We start from the raw sequence: 21,718 nt of genomic DNA, 5'->3' as shown, positions 1-21,718 counted from the left end.
GGGTGATGACGTACTTCCGTGTGCGCGCAAGGCAACTTGGGAAATGAAGGACTATTTAGTAGCGTCGAGTTGTTTGACGGAGAAAAGAAACAGAGGTTCATTATATTATATTATATTATATTATATTATATTATATTATATTATATTATATTATATTATATTATTTTCTTCTATTATCTACTATAACTTCTACTTTCATTATTATATTAAAAATACAGGAATTTATCAGTAGTTGTTTTTCTTAAATAAAAAAAAACAGGTGAACATTTTTAATGAAAGAAAATGGCATTTACTTTCCTGCCGTCTTTCACTAACGTAATGTACCCTTTCTCCTAATTCCTTCCTTCCTACCTTCCTTCCTTCCTTCCTTCCTGCACAGCACAGCTCCTTAAACCACATCAGCACCGATTGGATAAAAACAGCAGTTTTTTCAGTGGAGTTTGGTGCAGTGGTTTTCAGTGATGTTCAATCTGCTTTGGACACATTTCACTGGTGAGTCAGTCAACATGAGGGTAAATAAACAATGACATAAAAAAAGGATAAGGAAAGTATTTTTTATACTGTAAAATAAAATGGAAAATTATGAAGTTACTGCTTATATTTACAGTATCTCTAGTTTTATCTTTTGTGTTTCATATTACATGTAGAAACTCATAATGTTTATCATATTCTAGTTTTTTTTGTCTTATCTATACTCTGCAACTGTTCTCATACTTCCTTTTAAAAATTCATCTTTAAAGCGAGATTATGAGATATGATGTAAAAAGTATGACTTATTAAATCAGAATTATGAGATAACAAATGAAAAAATCAAATGACTTGTTAAGATTAAGATTATTAGATAATGAGTCAAAATTTCTTTTCAGATTTTTTTATCAAGGTTATGAGATAATAAAGGTCAAATTACATAAATGAGGAAGGAAGTCAAAAATATGATTGAAGGTAATATTTATTTACTATTTCATAATATTTATTTACTTTATCATAACTATGATTTAGTCATTCCAAATTTAAACTTTTGTGGTGATGAGACATCAAGTTAAAATCATGACTTTTCAAGTCACGATAACGAGATACTAAATTTAATCATATGATTTTAATTCCCAGATTATGAGATTAATAAATGATTAATGAAAGGGCCTTAAGGGGAAGAGGCTGGGGCCCAAAGGATCAGAAGGCCCCTGGGCCAGAGCCGCTGTTTGAAGTAACTGATAACATTTGTTGTTGAAATGACCAGATTACTACAAAGAGACACAAACCAACTACAGAGAGACACAAACCAACTACAGAGAGACACAAACCAACTACAGAGAGACACAAACCAACTACAGAGAGACACAAACCAACTACAGAGAGACACAAACCAACTACAGAGACACAAACCAACTACAGAGAGACACAAACCAACTACAGAGAGACACCAACCAACTACAGAGACACAAACCAACCACAAAGAGACACAAACCAACTACAGAGAGACACAAACCAACCACAAAGAGACACAAACCAACTACAGAGAGACACAAACCAACTACAGAGACACAAACCGACCACAAAGAGACACAAACCAACCACAGAGAGACACAAACCGACTACAGATAGACACAAACCAACTACAGATAGACACAAACCAACTACAGAGAGACACAAACCAACTACAGAGAGACACAAACCAACTACAGAGAGACAAACCAACTACAGAGACACAAACCAACTACAGAGACACAAACCGACTACAGAGACACAAACCAACTGCAAAGAGACACAAACCAACTACAGAGACACAAACCGACTACAGAGAGACACAAACCAACCACAAAGAGACACAAACCAACTACAAAGAGACACAAACCAACTACAGAGAGACACAAACCGACTACAGAGACACAAACCGACTACAGAGACACAAACCAACTGCAAAGAGACACAAACCAACTACAGAGACACAAACCGACTACAGAGAGACACAAACCAACCACAAAGAGACACAAACCAACTACAGAGAGACACAAACCAACTACAGAGAGACACAAACCAACTACAGAGACACAAACCGACTACAGAGAGACACAAACCAACTACAGAGAGACACAAACCAACTACAGAGACACAAACCGACTACAGAGACACAAACCAACTACAGAGAGACACAAACCGACTACAGAGACACAAACCGACTACAGAGAGACACAAACCAACTGAAAAACATGAACCAATAATGAATGATAATAATAATAATAATAATTATGAAAAAATGAATTAATGAATTTTAATTTAACATGATCTTAGACTTAAATATGACAGTTGAAGTCATATATAGACTCAATATTTTAAGGATTATGAGATAGTCAAACTTATAAGAACAGTAAAATAGTCAAATATATGATTATATAATGATTTTAATATAATATTAGTCATTTAATAATTATGACCTGGTAGGACAAAGTGTTAATGTTCGTTGCCATAATTCTGACTCTAATTGAACAGAGCTGCTCGTCCGCAGCTCGGCTTCATAACTCTGCTGTCTCTCTCCGTGCTGCGGTTGCGGCGGGGCTCAGGTTGCCTCCGTCGGCCGACTGTGAGGTTGCAGTTGCAGGCGCTTCCTTCACGGCTCATTGATTGGTTCAGCGTTCAGTTCCTCCTGAGGAAATCACTCCTTTTATAGTTAACGCAGCGCCGAGCGACTGTTTTCCGGGTTCACACTCACTCAGCATGTAGAGGAGGCGGACCGCCGGGAGACACCTGGACCACCGCGGACGCGCCGGAGCCCGGACACACGGTATCGATCCGCAGATATCGATCAGCTATCAGTGAAGGTGAGGAGCCTGAGGGGGAGAGAGGGCGGGTTGTGTCTCTGGGTCAATGGGGACTGTATCAGGAGGGAGGGGGATCAGTTCTGTAGGGTGGATCCTGGTCTCAGATCAGACATGTCAGGTCCTGCAGACTGCTGCACGCTCACAGGAGAAAACTGCAATCTGACTCAGGTTCAAGGTTCAGCTTCAGTCTGTCCCGCGCGCTCAGGCCGAAGCAGCTGCACTTCTGCTGCCGATCACAAACATCATCAGTTACTGAAGATCCGTGACGCCACGAAACAACAGCACCGAGTCTGAGGCTGCAGCCGGAAGTCAGGTCACTACAGTTACCGCGAGCCGAGGAGGTACTGCGTACTACACAGTACTACTACTACTACTACTACTACTACTACTACTACTGTATACTCCACAGATCTACTACTACTACTACTACTGTATACTCCACATATCTACTACTACTACTGCTACTACTGCATACTACACAGAACTACTACTACTACTACTACTACTACTACTACTACTACTACTACTGCATACTACACAGAACTACTGCTATATACTACTACTGTATACTCCACAGATCTACTACTACTACTGCTACTGCATACTACACAGTACTACTACTACTACTACTACTACTACTACTACTACTGTATACTCCACAGATCTACTACTACTACTACTACTGCATACTACACAGAACTACTACTACTACTACTACTGTATACTCCACAGATCTACTACTACTACTGCTACTGCATACTACACAGTACTACTACTACTACTACTACTACTACTACTACTACTGTATACTCCACAGATCTACTACTACTACTACTACTGTATACTACACAGAACTACTGCTACTACTGCTACTGCATACTACACAGTACTACTACTACTACTGCTACTGCATACTACACAGTACTACTACTACTACTACTACTGTATACTCCACAGATCTACTACTACTACTACTACTACTACTACTACTACTACTACTACTACTGTATACTCCACAGATCTACTACTACTACTACTACTGCATACTACACAGAACTACTGCTACTACTGCTACTGCATACTACACAGTACTACTGCTATATACTACTACTACTGCATACTACACAAAACTACTACTACTACTACTACTGCATACTACACAGAACTACTACTACTACTACTACTGTATACTCCACAGATCTACTACTACTACTACTACTGCATACTACACAGAACTACTGCTACTACTGCTACTGCATACTACACAGTACTACTGCTATATACTACTACTACTGCATACTACACAGTACTACTACTACTACTACTACTACTACTACTACTGTATACTCCACAGATCTACTACTACTACTACTACTGTATACTACACAGAACTACTGCTACTACTGCTACTGCATACTACACAGTACTACTACTACTACTACTACTACTACTGCATACTACACAGTACTACTACTACTACTGCTACTGTATACTACACAGTACTACTACTACTACTACTACTACTGTATACTACACAGAACTACTGCTATATACTACTACTACTGCATACTACACAGTACTACTACTACTACTACTACTACTGTACACTACACAGTACTACTACTACTACTACTACTACTGTATACTACACAGAACTCCTGCTATATACTACACAGTACTACTGCTATATACTACTACTACTGTATACTACACAGTACTACTGCTACTACTACTACTACTGTATACTACACAGAACTACTACTACTACTACTACTGCATACTACACAGAACTACTACTACTACTACTGCATACTACACAGTACTACTACTACTACTACTACTACTACTGCATACTACACACTACTACTACTACTACTACTACTACTACTGCATACTACACAGAACTACTACTACTACTACTACTGCATACTACACAGTACTACTACTACTACTACTACTGCATACTACACAGCACTACTACTACTACTACTACTACTGCATACTACACAGTACTACTACTACTACTACTACTGCATACTACACAGTACTACTACTACTACTACTACTGTATACTCCACAGAACTACTACTACTACTGCATACTACACAGAACTACTGCTATATACTACTACTGCATACTACACAGAACTACTACTACTACTACTACTGCATACTACACAGTACTACTACTACTACTACTACTGCATACTACACAGTACTACTACTACTACTACTGTATACTACACAGTACTACTACTACTACTACTACTGCATACTACACAGAACTACTACTACTACTACTACTACTGTATACTACACAGTACTACTACTACTACTACTACTGCATACTACACAGAACTACTACTACTACTACTACTGTATACTACACAGAACTACTACTACTACTGTATACTACACAGAACTACTGCTATATACTACTACTAATACTGTATACTACACAGTACTACTGCTATATACTACTACTACTACTACTGTATACTACACAGTACTACTATTACTACTACTACTACTGCATACTACACAGTACTACTGCTACTACTACTACTACTGTATACTACACAGTACTACTACTACTACTACTGTATACTACACAGAACTACTGCTATATACTACTACTACTGCATACTACACAGTACTACTACAACTACTACTACTACTGTATACTACACAGTACTACTACTACTACTACTGTATACTACACAGAACTCCTGCTATATACTACACAGTACTACTGCTACTACTACTACTACTGTATACTACACAGAACTACTACTACTACTACTACTGTATACTACACAGAACTAATGCTATATACTACTACTACTGTATACTACACAGTACTACTACTACTACTACTACTACTGCATACTACACAGAACTACTGCTATATACTACTACTACTGTATACTACACAGTACTACTACTACTACTACTACTACTACTGCATACTACACAGAACTACTGCTATATACTACTACTACTGTATACTACACAGTACTACTACTACTGTATACTACACAGTACTACTGCTATATACTACTACTACTGTATACTACACAGTACTACTACTACTACTACTACTGTATACTACACAGTACTACTACTACTACTACTACTGCATACTACACAGAACTACTGCTATATACTTCTACTACTGTATACTACACAATACTACTACTACTACTACTACTGCTACTGCATACTACACAGTACTACTACTATATACTACTACTACTGTATACTACACAGTACTACTGCTATATACTACTACTACTGTATACTACACAGTACTACTACTGTATACTACACAGTACTACTACTACTACTACTACTACTACTGCATACTACACAGAACTACTGCTATATACTACTACTACTACTGCATACTACACAGTACTACTGATATATACTACTACTACTGTATACTACACAGTGCTACTGCTATAACTACTACTACTGCATACTACACAGTACTACTGCTATAACTACTACTACTGCATACTACACAGTACTACTGCTATATACTACTACTACTGTATACTACACAGTACTACTGCTATATACTACTGTATACTACACAGTATTACTACTGTATACTACACAGTACTACTACTGCATACTACACAGTATTACTACTGCATACTAAACAGTATTACTACTGTATACTACACAGTACTACTGCTATATACTACTACTATTACTGTATACTACTACTGTATACTACACAGTACCACTGCTATATACTACTACTACTGCATACTACACAGTACTACTACTGTATACTACTGCTGTGTACTACTACTTACTGTATACTACACAGGACTACTACTATATACTACTACTACTGCATACTACACAGTACTACTACTATATACTGCTACTACTGCATACTACACAGTACTACTACTATATACTACACAGTACTACTACTGCATACTACACAGTACTACTACTACTGCCGTATACTACTTCTACTGCATACTACACAATAATACTACTACTACTGTATACTACTGCTATATACTACTATCACTGCATACTACACAGTACTACTACTACTGCATACTACACAGTACTACTGTATACTACTACTGCTGTATACTACTACTACTACTGCATACTACACAGTACTACTATATACTACTACGCTGCATACGACTACTACTGTGTACTTCACAGTACTACACTGTATACTAATACTACTGTATACTTCACAGTACTACTTTATAACTCACAGTATTGCACTGTTTACTACTATATTATATACCTTTTACTACTTTACTTCATACTACTACACTGTGTACTTGTACTCTAAAGCTCTGAAAAGACAAACTGTTTCAGAGTTTCAGTGTTTGACTCGGTGCCTCATCTTTACCTGGAATATGCAATATTTTTATTGGTCAGCCAATCAGAGAGAGGCTGAGAGCCTCCTCTCTTCTGATTGGCTGAGACAGTAAAAGACAGTAAGTGGGCTTTGAGTTGAGTTTTCTGACAGTAAACTGTAAATGTTCTGCGCACATCGAATTCCTTTCAACCAGATACTGGATTGAGTGTTTGAGCTCTATGTTAAAGGATAATATGCAGGAATATATATATATATATATATATATATATATATATATATACGTATGACGGGTTCTGACTCTGCCTGTGTACTTTTACTTCTGATACTTGAGAATCTACATTGAGCCGATCGCACTTCTTCTTTCACTTAAATGAGACTCTGAACTTCTGACACAGTATTTTTAGACTGTGGTGTTTTCTGCTAAAGTGAAGCTTCCTCCTCCTCCACTGATAATCATGTGATCAGTTCATTTAAAGCTCCATGTTTCTTCTTCTGTGTTTTATTTGAAGTGTTGATCCATAAGAAGATATATTTGTGGTTTTAAGAACCAAAAACCATCTCAGTGTAGTTTCACATCTCCTCTCTCAGGCTTCTCTCTGCAGCTCTAGTAACAACAGGTCGGTGAGCCAATCAGAAGAGAGGAGGCTCTGAGCCTCTCTTCTGATTGGCTGACTGTTTTCTGACTGATCCAATAAAAATAAAGCAGATTTCAGGTAAAAACACTCAGAGAAACCAAATCCTGCAAGGTTTGGATGGTGGGTCCAGGTGGGCGGGGCTTGGTGACTGCTTTGTTGTGACATCACAAAGTTCCAGAAGTCCTGACGGCTGGTTTTAAGGCTCAGTTTGTGAATACAGGCTGTGTGCATTTCTCTGTGGACTGAGGCTTTGATACTTTCACAGTATTAATATAGAAGCTAGAGCTGATCTATAATCTATAATCACACTACACATGGACACAGACCTTTACACTGGAGGAGCTTTAATTAAACAGAAGTGGTCCAGGTGTCGTCGTGTGAGCAACAAGATTTATTGGCAGATTAATCAATGATGAAAATGGAGACCACAGGTCGTCTGTGCAGCCGGTTACTATGACATCATAGTAAGGTTTTGTTGCTAGGCGACATCTAGTGGTCGTAGTGATGATGACAGGAGCGAAGGGAAACGTGTCAGTGACGTAGTTTAAAGAGAGACAGAGTCCACGTCACAGGAGAGCGGTGTTCGATTCCCATGTAAAAGTAGCAGTTTATGTTGTAACCATGGCAACGACGGTCGTCTGATGTCGAGACAGTAGTTATTGAAGGGGGAAACTTTTCCTCAGTTTCAGATCCAGACACACTGAACACAGGTTTTATTTACTGCAGCATAACTTTATTTAAATCTTTAAATATCTAAAGAAAAACAACAAGTTCTGAACCAAATCTTTAAAACACAAACTCAGTTGTAATAAAAAATAAAATCATCTTGCATATAAAAAGACTGTTTTAAAGTTTAATTTATTAGACTTTTCTGGTGTATTTGTGTATTTCTTCTGACCCTGAACTGACCTGGAGTCAGATTTTGAATGATAATCACTCATGTTACAGGCGCCTGTGTCGTTTTTCTCTCGGCTGCTTTACACTTTGTTAAAATGACAAATGGAGACGTCAGACGGACTAATATTAAACATGAACCCAAATCAAGCTGTAAACCTGCAGTACTGGAATCAGCTGACACACGTGTTTTCACAGGGTCCTCACATTGTGGTATCGTGGTGTTTGACTTTAGTAACAGGTCTGAATGTTTCTTCCTGCCGACGCTGCGACGCAGAGCGGAAGCGTTTCTCTGTGACGAGGAAGACGATGATGAAGAGACAAACTCTGAACGCGCTGGATGTTGTTTTTTAACACGGACTCGTTTTCTCTGCGCTGCTGATGTGTGAGTGTCTCACCTGCTCTCAGCTCAGTCTGCTTTACTTCCTCTGTTTTAAATTTAGCCCAAACTTTCAGAGACTTCATCACTTCCTCTTTTCACTGACTGCTGCTCCCAGTTCAGTCTGCATAGCGACACACCTCCGTCTTTGAGTCAGTTTGTGTTTTAACGGCTGTCACATGCTGCGTTGAAGGTTGTGTGTTTGTATTTTTACCAGTGCGCACACGGGACTGTTGGTGGTTAAAGTGAATTAGATAAGAGAGCGCTGGGTTTCACTCAAACGTGTGAAGGTGCAGCTTTTTCACCGAACTCACTCTCAGATGGAAACGATACGATATTTATAGTTTTAGATTTAAACACAGTCTGTAACTTCTGCCTCGAACAGAAGGCGGCGTTGGCTGATGTTGTGAAGCAGCGTGGGATCATGGGAGTTGTTGCCGTCAGCTTCTCCTGGTTTGGATTCCTTCAGTGTCGGTGGTTCAGGAGGTTTTAACTGGAGCTGCATGAAGCGGTTTCACTTTAAAAATCAGTGATTAACCGACACAGGACGTCTCAGAGCGGCTGGAAGGCTTCTGATTGGCTGACTGTTTTCTGAGTGATCCAATAAAAATAAAGCAGATTTCAGTTAAAAACACTCAGAGAAACCAAATCCTGCAAGGTTTGGATGGTGGGTCCAGGTGGGCGGGGCTTGGTGACTGCTTTGTTGTGACATCACAAAGTTCCAGAAGTCCTGACGGCTGGTTTTAAGGCTCAGTTTCTGAAATCATTAATCAATAATCATTATAATCAATCACACCTTTAGACTGGATGGAGTTTTAATACTGTTCAAACTGTGTGTTGACAGGATGGGGAACCTGATCAAAGTGTTAACGAGAGACATCGACAACAATGGTGGAAACTTCTTCTTGGATTTTGAGAGTAAGAACACACACACACACACACACACACACACACACACACACATGCACGTGCACACACACACTAGCACATGCACGTGCACACACACACAAACACGCACGTGCACACACACACGCACATGCACGCGCACACACACATGCACACACACACACACACACGCACAGTGAAGGTAAATTACTCCCTATCACCTCCACTTTGACTGCAGGTCACGGTGTCAGGTGAATGAACACTGTTGAGCTACATCATGGCGTCATCTTTGAACCGTATCAAACGTGTTTTACAAATAAAGTTTGATTGATCGACGAGTGAAATCAAACATGTTTATCTTCCATTTAAAAGGACGATCTTGTTCCTTTTATTGCTGCACTTTCTGGGATTATTCCTCTGTGCACAACCTAAACACACCCAACAGAAATTACACGTACATGTTAATACACCCTCCGTTACCCAGCATGCACGGCTCCTGCACCGCAGAGCGAGCAGGCAGCAGCGGTGCAGACTCACTGTGTTGAATTTGGCAGATGTACAAACAGAGGTGGAGCAGAGTGTGTGTGTGTGTGTGTGTGTGTGTGTGTGTTTGACCTTTGACCTCGTGCTTCTCTCTTCAGACGCTCAGCCCTCACAGTCAGAGACAGGTGTGTGGGAGAAGGTGAACCAGGTGCTGACGGAGGCCCAGATCATCCTGGACGACCTGCAGGCGTACAGAGGAGCAGGAGAGGAGATACGACAGGTAACACAGATCAGATCCAGTCCTGGTCCTGGTCCTGGTCCTGGTCCTGGTCCTGGTCCTGGATTCAACACTGACACTTTACCTCACTCACAAAACATCTCCCAGAAGCCAAAGTGTTAAATGAACACGAGCGGCTGAATCATCCACAGACGTCTCCTCTCACTTCCTGATTGAGTAATGTGGGTCAGGCCTTAAGCCCCGCCCACCACCTGCTGGCTCCAGGTGGACAGGTGAAAGGGCAGAGAGCATCAAGATGGTGAGAGGAGGAAACATCAGAGAGACTCAGTCAGACCCAGACTCAGAGGACGAGTCTGAGACCAGAACCAGAGACTAGCAGACGGATCAGAACCGTTAGCTAGTTAGCATCTTTTATTTATTTATGTTGTTTGTTAGCTTGTAACTAGCAGTGGCTGACACAGTGTTAGCAGTTGTGCTAATGCTAATTCTCTCTCTCTGTAATGACGAGGTTTCAGGTGTATTTAAGTTTTATTCTTTCAAATAACGAGCTGAAAAGCAATAAAGTGTCTGTGGTTTAAAACTAGATGAAAGTTGATGTCGAGCTTCAGTCAGACAAACACGCTGACACATGATCATAGAGGATATGATGTCATCGACAGGCGACCAATGAGACGTTTCCATGGTTAAAATCACAGATTTCTCTGGTTTGAGAAACTGTAAGAACTAGAACACAGGTCCAGATGTGGAAAAGTTACAGATCAGAACTGTGCAGGGATTTATAAGATCCCTGTCAGGTTCACAGGCTGAGGTCGGTCTCCAGTTCATATCCGACTCCCACTCTGAGTGTGAGGACGGTCTCAGAGAAACATCTGGAAGAAAAGTAAAGAACCAGATTTCCACCATGAATGTGATGTGACTGTGAAGTGACAGAAGTGTCCACTAGAGGGCGAGCGCACCACACGCTCCGACCTCCAGTCGGTCCGACAGCACCACCCTGTCTTCAGGCTCCGCCCTCTGCTACAACAACATGATTCAAACACAAGAATCTGCAGAAACACACTTTTTATTATTGGTGGAAAAACGTGACGAACAGGAAGTGACAGAGAAAAACAGTGTGAGGAGGAAACAGACTGTGACACAGTGAATATGAAACCAGATCTAGGGCTGAAGATTGAATTATGTTGGGTGTGTCCTGTGTGTGTGTGTGTGTGTGTGTGTGTGTGTGTGTGTGTGTGTGTGTGTGTGTGTGTGTGTGTGTGTGTGTGTGTGTGTGTGTGTGTGTGTGTGTGTGTGTGTTCAGGCCATCCAGAGTCCTGGTGTGGAGGGCGTTCAGGAGAAGGCCTGGTCAGCTGTGGTCCCTCTGGTCATTAAACTCAAAACCTTCTATGAGTTTTCCCAGAAGCTCGGTAAGAACCTGAACGCAGCACGCCGCTTCTTTTCACACACGTTTACACTTTAGACAAAAAGTCCGTGTCACAGGAAATGATGAATTCACAGCTGTGAGTCTGGATCTCTCCTCCTCTAGCGCCACCATCAGGACAAACTTTATATTTTAGCTTTTTATATTACGTTTTAATTCTATTAATTTATATTTACATAAGAAATAAAGATAAATATATCAGCTGCAGACAGAGCAGCTCTGACTGGACGTGGATTATATAAACGGCTCCCGTCTCTGCACAACGTCACATGAAACAACAACTCGCTCACTTCAGGGCGAGTTTCACCTCCGAGATCAAACTACGACGGAACAGACGTGAACATGAAGCGGGACGAGGAGAGACTTTCACTGCTGCGTTGATGAACCACACATTCTTATTTCATTATCACAACTTATTCCTCTGATTGAAAGAACCTCTGATCACAGATCAGCAAACATTTCATGTTTTTAAAGACTTTATTTTCAAATCATTCAAAAACATTATATTTTAGTTTTTTTACATCGTTTCACCAAAATTGTTCTGTTTTGAAAATGGTTGGTCGGCCCACTTGCAACGCCCCGGCCCCGGCCCACAGCTGGGGAACCACTGCTTTATACATTATGTAGAACCAGATCGTGACATTTTAAAGCATATGAATGAATGAATGAATGAATGAATGAATGAATTGTGGGTCGGTTGCTTCATAATAATCTCACCGGTCTCTCAGAGTCCAGTCTGCAGTGTCTCCTGGACGTCCTCACCAGCTCCGGCTCCACTCCCACTCAACATCTGGAGCAGAAACAGGCTCTGGCTCGTCAGTTCGCCCACATCCTGCACTTCACGCTGCGTTTCGACGAGCTCAAGGTCCGCCTCTTCACCTCCTCCTCTTCACCTCCTCCTCTTCACCTCCGCCTCTTCACCTCCTCCTCTTCACCTCCGCCTCTTCACCTCCTCCTCTTCACCTCCGCCTCTTCACCTCCGCCTCTTCACCTCCGCCTCTTCACCTCCTCCTCTTCACCTCCGCCTCTTCACCTCCTCCTCTTCACCTCCTCCTCTTCACCTCCTCCTCTTCACCTCCGCCTCTTCACCTCCGCCTCTTCACCTCCTCCTCTTCACCTCTTCACCTCAGCCTCTTCACCTCCGCCTCTTCACCTCCTCCTCTTCACCTCCTCCTCTTCACCTCTTCACCTCCTCCTCTTCACCTCCTCCTCTTCACCTCCTCCTCTTCACCTCCGCCTCTTCACCTCCTCCTCTTCACCTCCTCCTCTTCACCTCCTCCTCTTCACCTCCTCCTCTTCACCTCCGCCTCTTCACCTCCGCCTCTTCACCTCCTCTTCTTCACCTCCGCCTCTTCACCTTCGCCTCTTCACCTCCTCCTCTTCACCTCCTCCTCTTCACCTCCGCCTCTTCACCTCCGCCTCTTCACCTCCTCCTCTTCACCTCCGCCTCTTCACCTCCGCCTCTTCACCTCCTCCTCTTCACCTCCGCCTCTTCACCTCCGCCTCTTCACCTCCGCCTCTTCACCTCCTCCTCTTCACCTCTTCACCTCCGCCTCTTCACCTCCTCCTCTTCACCTCCTCCTCTTCACCTCTTCACCTCCGCCTCCTCACCTCCTCCTCTTCACCTCCGCCTCTTCACCTCCTCCTCTTCACCTCTTCACCTCCGCCTCTTCACCTCCGCCTTTTCACCTCCTCCTCTTCACCTCCGCCTCTTCACCTTCGCCTCTTCACCTCCGCCTCTTCACCTCCTCCTCTTCACCTCCGCCTCTTCACCTTCGCCTCTTCACCTCCGCCTCTTCACCTCTGCCTCTTCACCCTCGACTCTTCATCTCCTCTTCTTCACCTCCGCCTCTTCACCTCCTCCTCTTCACCTCCGCCTCTTCACCTCCTCCTCTTCACCTCCGCCTCTTCACCTCCGCCTCTTCACCTTCGCCTCTTCACCTCCGCCTCTTCACCTTCGCCTCTTCACCTCCGCCTCTTCACCTCCGCCTCTTCACCTCCTCTTCTTCACCTCCGCCTCTTCACCTCTTCACTCTGCCTCTTCACCTCCGACTCTTCACCTCCTCTTCTTCACCTCCTCCTCTTCACCTCCTCCTCCACCTCCCCTTCTTTATACAAGCTCAGCACCCACTGCTCCTCCTCCTCCTCCTCCTCCTCCTCCTCCTCACGTGTCCGCTCTCTGATCTGTCGTCTTTGTTTCAGATGACCAACCCCGCCATCCAGAACGACTTCAGCTACTACCGCCGCACCATCAGCCGCATGCGGATCAACAACCTGTCTGTAAGATTCAGCAGTAGAACATAGAATAAGAGAAAAGTGATGCAGCCAACGTGCATCATGCTCCTGTGTATGAGGTGTAAAGCAGATGATTGTTACTCTAGGGGTACTTCCTGTTTTCAGTAGGTGGCGTTATGAGTATGACGTCATATTAACATGCAGATGTCTTCAGTCTGGGCCTGTCATCAAACATGTGAAGTGTGCGGCAGATTGGACAGTATATATATTATAGTTATAACAACTTCCTGTTTCATGGCGAAACATTGAAATTCGCCGGCACGAAGGTTAAAGATGAAACGGACCAAATATGATGCTGATCTGATGAATTGTTTTGAAGGAGTTCGTTAAAGTACGACGCCCATAAATCACAAAGTCTGGAAATTGCAGAGGAAATTCAAAATGGCTGACTTCCTGTTGCGTTTAGGGTCTGGCTGCAATAGTCTTGGCCTGTTTCATGTGCCTACAGAATTTTGTAAATGCAGCTGAAACTTCATGTTAATTATGTATTTTTTTTATTACTATATTCAACATTTGACTCTTTAACTCCCGACTGGGTTTCCACGGCAACCTGTTTTTTTTTCAGGCCGACGCAGGGAATGAGGTCAACAACGAGCTGGCCAATCGGATGTCTCTGTTTTACGCGAGCGCCACGCCGATGCTGAAGACGTTAAGTGACGCCACGTCGAAGTTCGTCTCAGATGTGAGTCCACGTTCATTTCACTCACTGGTTCCTTTTGTCTTTTATGCAGCACGTGTTTCATTTATTAATAGTTCATCCGTTTATTGTGGCAATAAACACAGATCATAAACCGTCTGGATCCGTTAGAGCATCGTTAGTATTAATAGAAAACATTGATGGGAGGTGTAATGAACATCCTGGCCTGTAGGTGTCAGCAGTTCCTCGTCACATTCAGACACTGTTTCTGTGAAGCTGAAGTCACGAACGTTTCCTGCAGATCAGCAGCTCTCAACCTTTTCCTCTTGAAGATCTCAAAGCTGTTGGCGGCTCACTTTGTTTCTTAATGATAACGACTGAACATTCGACACGTGCGCTTCCACCTCATTAACGTGCATTAGACTCTCACTTGTTGTTTTTGATTGAAACTTTTCCGTCCTGCTGCAGAATCCAGATGTTCCCATTGAAAACACCACAGACTGTCTGAGCACGATGGCCAGTGTGTGTAAAGTGATGCTGGAAACACCGTGAGTCCTGACAAGTTCCTGAACGCATCATCATCATCATCATCTTCATCACAGCCTGCACATCCTGACTGTGTGTGTGTGTGTGTGTGTGTGTGTGTGTGTGTGTGTGTGTAGGGAGTATCGCAGTCGTTTCACCAGTGAGGAGACGGTGCTGTTCTGCCTCCGTGTGATGGTCGGCGTCATCATCCTGTACGACCACGTTCACCCGGCCGGAGCCTTCGTTAAGACCTCCAATATTGACGTATGTTAACGAGGCACATTCACACACACTCACACACACTGGTTATTTACAAAGACAGATGTGTGAACGTCGGGGCGCCGCGGCGGCTCGCCTGGTAGAGCTCGTATCACATGGGTCTGAATCCGACCCACGGCCCTTTGCTGCCTGTCTTCCCCTCTGTCTCTCTCCCTGTCTGTCTCACACTCTCAAACATGAAGGCAAGACCCCAAAATATATAAAAGAGAATGAGACAGACGGACAACCAGAAAACAAACTGTCGTCGGCGTGCAGAAATAAAATGTCAGTCTACTTATCATACCCACAGAAGTAATCAGATTACTGTGGCAGCACCTCATCAGAAGGAATCAGGTCTCTGTCAGTCCTGATTGTGGTCTGGATTCTGGATCGAGTCTGGTGAGTTGAATGACGTCTGTGTCTGTGTTTGGTTCTCGGCAGATGAAAGGCTGCATCAGGGTGCTGAAGGAGCAGCCGCCCAGCAGCGTGGAGGGATTACTCAACGCTCTCAGGTGAGTAGACCTCCACCAACACATCACAGACACTCATGAAGAAGAACTCTAAGTCATTAACCCCCCCCCCCCCGCAGGTACACGACCAAACATCTGAACGATGAGACTACCTCCAAGCAAATCAAAAACATGCTGCAGCCAAATTAACTCGACACTCGTTTTGTTGTGTCTCGGTCCAGATTTCAAAAGAACTACTGAACAATCCTTTAGCTAATGTTTCTGTGTTTAACCTCATTTGTTGTTTTTGTTTTTTTTATTCTCATTTGAAAAAAAAAGATTTTGTTGTAAAAAAAAAAAAGAAAGAAAAAAAAAAAGCTGGTTGATCCAAGAAAAGACGGTGTAAAAATCAGGTTTCATGTTCGAGCTCCATTCACATCAAGTCAGATTTACAACACGATCTTCAGAGGGAAATCATGTTTATTACCAGGAGAACAGCTGACTTCCTTTTTTCTTCTGCTTCCTGAAACAGCTGTTTAACCCTTTAACCCCCGAGTTTCCCTCTGAAACCTCCACCTCCAAAACCCTGAGGGTTTTCTGAAGAACGTGACGTGAAGATTACGAGACATTAAACCTCTGGCTTTTATCGTAAATCATTGACTTTGCCTTGGAAAGTGAATATTGCTGAAAAAACATCTGTCAACATTCTCAGATCAGTTTTATTGACTTTTTTTGACCATGAGGGTGAAGACAGTGACTTACAATGACAGACAGAAGTTTAAGGTCTCACATGGGTTTTATTTCAGGTCTCTTTCTGCTTCAGAGGCTGAGAAATGAAAGTTTTAGTGACAGCGTTGTATCAGGTGAATCTTTACCTCTAGCTAGCGATGATACTGGCTCCTCCCCCTCCTCCTCCTCTGACATGCTAGCTGGTTAGCAGCTTAGCAGGTTGAAATGTGGTGACTGAATCTTATAAATCGTTGTTGTTGTTGTTGTTTTGATGGAGCTAACAGCTGTATTCTGCTTCAGTGTCGCTCCCCTCGCTCAGGTCGTCAGCCATTGTTGGAACCGCGACTTTAAAAACTTTTTTTTGCGGCTAAAACACAAATGAAATACATTTCCCATAATGCATTTTAACCGCCCTGACACGGATTTTTTCACAACGCATTTCATCATTCACGTCTCAAAATTGACGTAATCAGATACTACACATGTTCGTCTCATCTGGTCTTAAGAGGTTAACCTGTCTGTAACCATGAATCTGGCTGATATCTCTGGATAATAATAATGATAATAATGATAATAATAATAATGACTTTATTTATATAGCACCTTTAAAAACAGAGTTTACAAAGTGCTTTGACAATCGAAGCTAAAGCAATAACAGGCAAGAGGCTCAGGAGGCAAAATAACATAAAAACTAAAGCAGTTAAAGATGGAAGACAAACAATATACTTCAGTATAAATGAGGACAATTAGAGAGGAGATACAGTATATAAGCAATAAAAGGACGATAAAAAGACAACATCACATACAAGTCTATAAAAATGGGTTTTAAGAAGTGACTGACTCTGCCTCATCTCGGGCAAAAAAGCATTTTCTCCTGATAATATCTCGTTATCTCTGGATAACGAGGTTTGTTATATTGAGATTACAGGTTAAAGAAATTATTGCCTTTCTTGGCTTCCATAGTTGAACTCCCAATAAATGATTTTATTCTCTTACTAGGCACAAGACTTAATAAGAGAATAAAATGTGTGCGGTTTAGTGTACTGTAGTGAATGATGTGTGTCTCTCTTCTGAACGAACTGAAACGTGGTCAGCAGGAAAGAAAGTATTTGTATTTTTTTATAGTTTTAGGGCTCGAACATGTAAAAGCAGTGATAGCACTGTAATAAAGAGGCTAATAGGAGGAGTTGGGGATTAGCTAACAGAAGGAGAAGCACTGTGACGGTACTGAAACGAGGGAAACCTCAGACTGATGTGGACTTCAGTTTTCTCTATGTCTGAACTGATGTGATCAGTGGGACCGCTGACTGGAAACTTCTACAAGCTTTTTGTTTTGCCTCGTGTGTTGATGCTGCAGTACCAGGGATTCTGATGCTGCAGTGCCAGGGATTCTGATGCTGCAGTGCCAGGGATTCAGAAGCTGCAGCGCCAGGGATTCTGATGCTGCAGCGCCAGGGATTCTGATGCTGCAGCGCCAGGGTTTCTGATGCTGCAGCGCCAAGGATTCTGATGCTGCAGTGCCAGGGATTCTGATGCTGCAGCGCCAGGGATTCTGATGCTGCAGCGCCAGGGATTCTGATGCTGCAGCGCCAGGGATTGTGTGGCATTAAGTGTTTTTAATGATGTTTGTGTTGGCCAAATAAAGTTTTTACATTTTTAAGAAAAATCTGCGTCTGGTTGATGATAAAGTTCTGGTTCTGAGACGTTTTCTAGCTTCATGTGACTGAGCAATGAATATGAAAAAAAGTTTTATAATGATGATGAATAATTATTACTTAATATTTACATATATTTATAATTACATAGTTTTTTAGTCAACAGGTCTCTCTCTCTTTCTCTCTCTCTGATGAACCAGACTGGGACGCATTTGTTGCTTTTACAAAAGCATTGAACAACAAATGCGTCCCAGTCTGGTTCATCACTTTTTAGAGTCCCCTGGAAACACTTCTGTTGTCGTCTGTGCTACTTGCTGCACATTTGTATATTTGGTTGCGTTGTGAGTATTTGCAGCTCATGAAGAAGGAGATGTTTTAGTTTGAATTAGTTTGAGCTCTCAGGGCCACCGTAGAATAACGAATATTAACAGAGGGAAAACTGCAGCGTCCCTGCTGCAGCTCGTCAGACTTCAGAGCAGAAGTGACATGGATGAAACAAACAAGAGAAAATAGTTTTTTTTCTTCTTGTTTGTTTCATCTAAACAAGAAAAGAAAACCCATTTTGTCGGTTTGGCTAAAAAGTCCTGGATGGCTAAAAGCTTTTCACGGCTAAACAGAGTCTGTCTCAGGATCTTCCCTTTCTGTGCTACTCATCAGTTCAGTGTATATTTGGCCTCAGATCTCCTCGGCCCTGGTTCCACCTCAAATGCAGAACTTGTGATTAATCACCGTGTCTGTTCTACTCTCCCAGCTCCGATCTGTTTTCTGATTGTGGAACAGTTGATGTCACTGTCGGGTCTCTGTTGGTATTTTTAAATCTTTCTGAAGACTCATCTTTTTACTTCTGCTTCTCAGTCTGCACACATGTTCATTGACGACATGATTGTTTTTATTCTGTCTGACTGTGTTTCTGCTGACTTTGACTTTCGCAGTGTTTTTTGTGTATTTATTTACTTCATCTTATTTATCTGAACCTGTTTGTTCAGCACTTCTCATGGCTCCTTCTCGCTCTGATCATATCTGAAGTTACAGTAAGATTTGAACTGTACTGTGTTATACAGGGAGGTGTTTCTGTCAGTAATACCCTCACATGTCTGAAACAGCTTCACGAAGGAGGATTAATTAAGACTGTTAATTAGACTGACTCAGTTGTAGCTAGGTGTTCCTAATAAACTGCCAACTGGGTGTATATATAATTGAAATTAGTCTGGGTGTGATGAAGAAACAATGCAGCAGACTGCACCAAGTTAATTACAGTAAAACAGCCTAAACAAATCATATTATTGCTGCAAGGCCTTTTAGTGGATTCATCCATGCCTAGAAATGGAAATTATGCTAACTCTGCCCTAAACCTGAACCTGAAGCTAAACCTGAAGCTGAAGCTAAACCTGAAGCTAAACCTGAACCTGAAGCTAAACCTGAAGCTGAAGCTAAACCTAAACCTGAAGCTAAATCTGAACCTGAAGCTAAACCTGAACCTGAAGCTAAACCTGAAGCTAAACCTAAACCTGAAGCTAAATCTGAACCTGAAGCTAAACCTGAACCTGAAGCTAAACCTGAACCTGAAGCTAAACCTGAAGCTGAAGCTAAACCTGAACCTGAAGCTAAACCTGAACCTGAAGCTAAACCTGAAGCTAAACCTGAACCTGAAGCTAAACCTGAAGCTAAATCTGAAGCTAAACCTAAACCTGAAGCTAAACCTAAACCTGAAGCTAAACCTGAACCTGAAGCTAAACCTGAAGCTAAACCTAAACCTGAAGCTAAATCTGAACCTGAAGCTAAACCTGAAGCTAAACCTAAACCTGAAGCTAAACCTGAACCTGAAGCTAAACCTGAACCTGAAGCTAAACCTGAAGCTAAACCTAAACCTGAAGCTAAACCTGAACCTGAAGCTAAACCTGAACCTGAAGCTAAACCTGAACCTGAAGCTAAACCTGAACCTGAAGCTAAACCAAACCTAAACCTAAATCTAATAAACCCTAAAGGGCTAGTCAAGTTTATTTGTATAGAACCTATAAAACAAGCTAAAACTGAATAAAGCAGATGAAACAGGAGAATAAGAATTACAGTGTCAAATCCCAAATGTAACTTAAAACAAACAGAAATGTCTTAAACCGTGAATTTAAAACAGATGGGAACTGAGCGACGGAGCAGAGCTGCAGTTTATGTTCTGTAACGCAGCAGCACGTCAGACATAAACCTGCAGCGCTTCATAAAACAACAGCAGCTTGTTGAAACCTCGTCTGAACGGCGAGGACACACACCAAACGTCCTGTAGTGGGTCCTCACAAAGATAGAAACACACTCACACATGTGGAATGTGCTGCTTCCCGTCAGCTGTTTTTCCCACAAATGACTAGTTTCCAAAGAATGTGAAGAGAGAGGGAGAGAGAGTGTGTGTGTGTGTGTGTGTGTGTGTGTGTGTGTGTGTGTGTGTGTGTGTGTTATTTGATAACCTTATTTCCAGCTCAGTCTCACATCAGTCAGATAACATTCTTCCTCACTGGTTTCATTGCGGAGATCGTGGATCATGACGACAGCAGAGAACCAACAAAACCACAACACCAGAGGATCTGAGGATCTGAGGATCTGAGGATCTGAGGATCTGAGGATCTGAGGATCTGAGGATCTGAGGACCAGAGGATCTGAGGATCTGAGGATCTGAGGATCTGAGGATCTGAGGACGCGGCTCAGCTCTGGTTTGGTGTGTCATGTGCCAACACACACACACAGCACTACAAACTCCTGCAGGTTACTGTTCTTTATGGCTCCAGTATGTATTTGAATGTATTTCACATTTTAAAGGGAAATATAATTGTGACCAGATTAGATTTAGTATCAATATCACGAGGAAAATGTTGTTTAATTTTCTTATTCAGAAGTTCACAAGTTGCCAAATGTTGATCCTGACTTCCTTCAGAATAAGTTGCACAACAATATCTGCTTGCAGTGGCTACAGCAGACAAACACACAGAACAATCTAAAGATAAGATGAAGATGAAAATACCTCTGAATCTTCTGTCTGAAGAGATGAGTCACAGTCAACTTCTAATTT

General features: G+C 42.1%; 1 protein-coding gene across 2 annotated transcripts; it reads left to right on the top strand.

The window, feature by feature from the left end:
* Window positions 1-2,469: 2,469 nt before the first annotated feature.
* Window positions 2,470-18,699, top strand: LOC130178928 (CYFIP-related Rac1 interactor B-like). Of its 2 annotated transcripts, none has more exons than XM_056391576.1 (11): window positions 2,470-2,816; window positions 9,934-10,007; window positions 10,616-10,737; window positions 11,996-12,101; window positions 12,844-12,980; window positions 14,318-14,395; window positions 14,976-15,092; window positions 15,516-15,595; window positions 15,710-15,836; window positions 16,272-16,342; window positions 16,420-18,699. In XM_056391576.1, exons 2-11 carry the CDS (start codon window positions 9,935-9,937, stop codon window positions 16,487-16,489), a joined length of 981 nt encoding a protein of 326 aa, XP_056247551.1. In that variant the 5' UTR covers window positions 2,470-2,816; window position 9,934; the 3' UTR covers window positions 16,490-18,699. The 2 variants fall into 2 exon arrangements, with proteins under 2 accessions (XP_056247551.1, XP_056247552.1); XM_056391577.1 differs by lacking the exon at window positions 2,470-2,816 and adding an exon at window positions 2,845-3,157.
* Window positions 18,700-21,718: the final 3,019 nt, after the last annotated feature.

Source organism: Seriola aureovittata, chromosome 12 (assembly GCF_021018895.1).
Source record: "Seriola aureovittata isolate HTS-2021-v1 ecotype China chromosome 12, ASM2101889v1, whole genome shotgun sequence".
Classification (NCBI taxonomy): domain Eukaryota; kingdom Metazoa; phylum Chordata; class Actinopteri; order Carangiformes; family Carangidae; genus Seriola; species Seriola aureovittata.
This window is presented reverse-complemented; position numbering and strand designations above follow the sequence as displayed.

Bases quoted from the DNA above. Each gene is read 5' to 3' on its own strand.
- LOC130178928 (XM_056391576.1), top strand. From the start codon at position 9,935: ATGGGGAACCTGATCAAAGTGTTAACGAGAGACATCGACAACAATGGT. The intron at 14,396-14,975 runs GTAAGATTCAGC...TTTTTTTTTCAG, and splicing joins TGCGGATCAACAACCTGTCT to GCCGACGCAGGGAATGAGGT. The intron at 15,093-15,515 runs GTGAGTCCACGT...GTCCTGCTGCAG, and splicing joins CGTCGAAGTTCGTCTCAGAT to AATCCAGATGTTCCCATTGA.